The 4,693-nt window shown below is 34.5% G+C and overlaps 1 protein-coding gene across 2 annotated transcripts in view; it reads right to left on the minus strand.

Annotated features, from left to right (window-relative positions):
* Positions 1–3,326, minus strand: part of LOC107723958 (transcription factor PU.1-like) — a 7,466-nt gene extending 4,140 nt beyond the window's left edge. The window contains exons 1-3 of one of the 2 annotated variants that reach the window (XM_016532688.1): positions 3,076–3,326; positions 2,773–2,863; positions 2,296–2,468 (exon numbers count right to left, since the gene is read on the minus strand). In XM_016532688.1, the coding sequence (XP_016388174.1) occupies positions 2,296–2,468; positions 2,773–2,863; positions 3,076–3,114 (303 nt within the window). In that variant the 5' untranslated portion in view covers positions 3,115–3,326. Of the gene's footprint in view, positions 1–2,295; positions 2,499–2,772; positions 2,864–3,075 lie in introns of both variants that reach the window. The other variant, XM_016532687.1, reaches the window with a different exon arrangement.
* Between the last annotated feature and the right edge of the window lie 1,367 nt (positions 3,327–4,693).

The following is a 4,693-nucleotide window of genomic DNA, read 5'->3' on the forward strand; positions in this document are numbered from 1 at the left end:
AATCGACCACAACATTCTTTTTGAATAGACTAGAAAATGATGTTGGCATTAGTGGAATTCCATGGTTCATATTGTGCTTAACGGACCGTCATCTATTCGTAGCAGTGAATGAAGAGGTATCATATCGATCACAAGTACAGTATGGAGTACCACAAGGCTCAGTACTAGGACCTTTGGACCCTACATGTTACGCCTGGGGGAATCATCAGGTAACATGGTGTTAGCTTTCACTGTTATGCCGATGATACTCAGCTATATATTTCTTTGCGGCGTGACGAAATATACCAATTCGCAAAACTAACGGAATGCATATTTTATACATAAAATTGGATGACTAGTAATTTCCTACTGCTAAATTCTGAAAAAAACAGAAGTGTTAATTATCAGACCAAAAGCTTCTGCATGTAATAACCTGAAACACTGTCTAACACTTGTGACAGCAGAGACCATGTCAACTAGATGAGCCCCAGAGACAGATCCCCTGCGAAGACCTAGTCAACTAGACGGCCATTGGCACAAGACCACGAGAACCAGACAAGTCCTGTGGCCAGCTTCGACTCCTTCACTGATGTAGTCAATTATCAAGTGGAAGGAACTGGATTGATGTTCTGCATGAGCAGCTGCCATTTAGATGAATGGCAAAGCTCACAGATATAGACTTACTCAGGCAAAAGAGTACCAATGATTTTTGACATAAAATCTGACTTCATGGATTCGAAAAATCATAGATGGATCACATACAGTGAAACACAACATGAGAAAATCAAAGTGAACCCATTATAATCAGTGATACTGTCTACAATGGATGCAACTCGACACTGACAGTAAACTGAAGTTCGATTTTATTTCTGTAATGCATGGACTTGTGATAATACTTCCGAGAGCAGTACGGATGGATTTAGAACTTCTTTGACATTTTCAGTGTAGACAAGCCTTTATCTATTGAGGCACAGTGCAACAATTGTCACACCTGGTGTAGATAAAATATTAGGCTTTAGGTTAGGGTTAGAGGTTAGCATTTACATGACCTATCAAACCTTTAGAAATGTATGTGGGCGGGGTTTATGCTTAAGTGGTTTAGGAACAACGGAAGCTAAATTGTATGGATTAAGCCTCATTTTATAATTCCTTTATTTTGTGTGTGTGAGTGTATTTTTAAATATATTTTGAAATGTAATTTATTCCTGTGATCAAAGCTGACTTTTCAGCGTCATTACTCCAGTCTTTTGCTGCTCAAGAAACATTTTTTGTTATTATCAATGTTGAAAACAGTTGTGCTGCTGTATATATTTATTTATTTATGGAAACTGTGATAAACTATTATTCAAACATTTGGGTTAAGTAAAATGAAAAAGAAAAATACTAATAATAATTATAATAATAATAATGATGATGTTATTTATATTTCAAATAAATGCTGTTCATTGAATTTTATATTCATCAACGAATGTGAAAAAAGTTTCAGTTTCCACAAAAATATTAGACAGAACAATAGTTTTTAACATTCATAATAATGATAATAATATAGTTCTTGAGCAGCAAATCAGCATATTAGAATGATTTCTGAAGGATCGTGTGACACTGAAGATGCTGAAAATTAAGTTTTGCCATTACAGGAATAAATTACAGTTTAAAATATATTAAAATAGAAAACAGATATTTTAAATTGTAATACTTCACAATGTTACTTTTAAAAAAAAAATGTTTTACTGTATTTTGATCAAATAAAAGCAGCCTTGATGAGCAGAGTCTTTTTAAATTATTCCTAGCAGTGTATGTGTTCATGAGCTGCTTCGACTGTGATTGTCTTTCGCTCACATATCTTGTGTAAGAGTGTGTATATATTGTGTAGCAGCAGCAACAGCCTTTAGTCAGGAAAAGACAGTGTTGAGCAATCAGTCTGTCTCCTCCACTCACATCCTGCCCATCTCTCTCTTTCTTTTTTTTTTATTATCATTTCTTTCTTTCAGACCTTTTCTCTGATTACAGTACACTGTTAGACTAGTCCTGCAGACTGAAAACTAAAGTAAAATGACCACACCTTTAATAAATTTCTTATTTTACTGAATAGAATATTTTACAGAATTTTGTACTTCTATTGAAATCCACAGTTAATCAGTTCATAGACATTATATGATAGATAGATAGATAGATAGATAGATAGACAGACAAACAGATAGACAGACAGACAGACAGACAGACAGACAGACAGACAGATAGATAGATAGATAGATAGATATAGTTGTATTCATAGATATACATTTATTCATAGATTTTGCGGATTTGCTGACTAACCTGTGGAGGAACGACAGGTAAAAGTGTCCCCATCCCTGAATCTACGGCTGGATGGAAGGACTCCACGTCTCCGTAGCGGTATGTGCTGGGATGCAGCTCAGTGAAATGGTTTCCTTGAGGCGGCTCAAATTCACTGTGATGGCCATGAATGCCTGTGTAGTCCCATCCACTTTCTTGCATGACCAACATCAAGGGAGAATAAACTGAGTTTGAAGTTGAATTGAAAATTTGTTTTTGGGCAAATTGTGAGCTTAAGATGTTCAGTCTGTTTCTTTTGATTCTTTTTATGCTGTTAAATTACATTAATTAATGAATTAATTAATTATAGTATCAGTATGCATCAGTATCAGAATCATCACACAATGCATTGACAACAAGAATAAATATTTATATATGTGATATATGTGATTATATATGTTATACAAACAACACACACACACACACACACACACATATATATATATATATTTAACTTACCAGGATGAGTCTGAGGGTCAGTACTGAGATACGGGTAGAAGTCATATATTGGCCGAGTGTCTGGATCATACGGAATTAATTCTTCTGACAACTGAAAATAAATAAATTAATAAATTAATTAATACATTTTCAGATTCCCCATTTTTGCTTTTTACCTATTTATATATAAAGCGTAGCTATATTGTACTTATACAAAACTTACTAAACATGCCGTAAAATAATTATACTTCTGAAATAGCTTTTCAGTTTTGCCTTGAAAAGTTTAACATGTTTGAAACAGAATGCACTCTCTCATATACTTACAGGTGAAATAACACAGCCATCCATTCTGTAATGCAACATGAAGCCCTTCACTCATATATCTTCTTCTGTGGTGTCTATCTCACAGTTTCCCACCTGTTTACAGAATATTGCATAACGTGGAAATTACTTCACAAGAGCGCTGTACTTTGGTATCGCTTTTCAAATGGGCAAATCTTGTTTTCAAACCCTTCTGCCTTCAGCTTCACTGTCCTGAGGTGAGAAAGACTAAATTTCCTGTATTGCCCATAAGTGATAAGGCTGACTTCACTGAAGCATCTGGCCTCTGATAGGTCAAATGTTCGTGATTTTTCATTTATGACACTGTTAAGCGATTTCGGCCAATCATGATCCAGTTGATGGGTTGGCTTTATGTGTATCTCCACCATATCTTTTCAGAATAATTAATTAGTAAAGTTGACAGATGATGCATTTGACCAATTTCAGAAAGATTATTTAATAAATTGTGTGCACACTCCAGGCCTACCTAGATAAAAGTACATAAAACTTTATGTTCTTAAATAGATTTTTTTTTACTATTGTCATTGCTTCAGTGGTTTGTAAGATCATATTCATGGATTCTATAGAACAGTTTATGTACCGTTGTTCTAATGTGTACTACAGTACATTCATATTTGTAATAGTATGAGCAAAGCTAAAGAAAAACACTGTAATTTTTTGTAACTGTGTTTTTGAGTAAATAGGCTTTGTGTTGTGGCCTTGAGTCAGTCAATCAGAGGGAAATTTTTACATGTGCTATTGTCTGAGAATCATAAACTTCAGCGTTCACCCAAAGTGAAGTTCTGAGAGAGCTTTGTTCCCTTTTTAATCAAAGCATCACACTGTTATCGCAGGTTTTGAGGAAGCAACTACTATTGCAGCATAGACACATGCATTATTCTGTGTTTGCCTTGGACATTCATATGCAAAACTCGATTGACATTGTTTTAAAAGTTGAACAAATATCTATAAATAGAAAAATATCGATACACTTTACTTTTTTTTCAGGATTGTAAATAAAACAAATACTATTGAAGTACATTCTGCAAGAAAATACTATTTCAGTCATTCTACTTCAATATGTCGTGCTTACTTCAATGTGTTACTTGTCATTTCTTTGTTATTATTTGTAAAAGTTAGTCATCTATTTTGAATAGAATACTTTAAATGCATGAAAGCCTTTTTGAAATTTTCACATTCACTTCCCCAAAATGTGAATGTGAAAGACTTTTATGGACACTTGTGTAATGTCATGTCTTTTCTGGAGTTGAGTACACTGCAAGTCTTTTATTTTTGGATTAAAAAATCCCTTAATGGAGATTCAAGCACTATAATAAATTAGCTCGGAAGAATAAAGCAGATGTTTTAATGTTTGTCCTCTTGAATGGTTGATTCTGATTTCAAACTGAGTTATATATAATGGTGTTTTGATAGGACTGTTTTTAACTAGCTGACCAGTGCATTGTGACTCCTGAGCGGGAACCCGAGGGTTTTGAGAGTCTGTGTGTTCTCATGTTTTCCCAATAGTGCATTGCAGGGTATTTTCAGGCACCACAGGAAGTCCGTTACATCTGCACACACACGCTCTCTCTCTCTCTCTCTCTCTCTCTCACACACACAC

The sequence above is a fragment of the Sinocyclocheilus rhinocerous genome, unplaced genomic scaffold, assembly GCF_001515625.1.
Source record: "Sinocyclocheilus rhinocerous isolate Xijiao unplaced genomic scaffold, SAMN03320098_v1.1 scaffold63, whole genome shotgun sequence".
NCBI classification, from domain to species: domain Eukaryota; kingdom Metazoa; phylum Chordata; class Actinopteri; order Cypriniformes; family Cyprinidae; genus Sinocyclocheilus; species Sinocyclocheilus rhinocerous.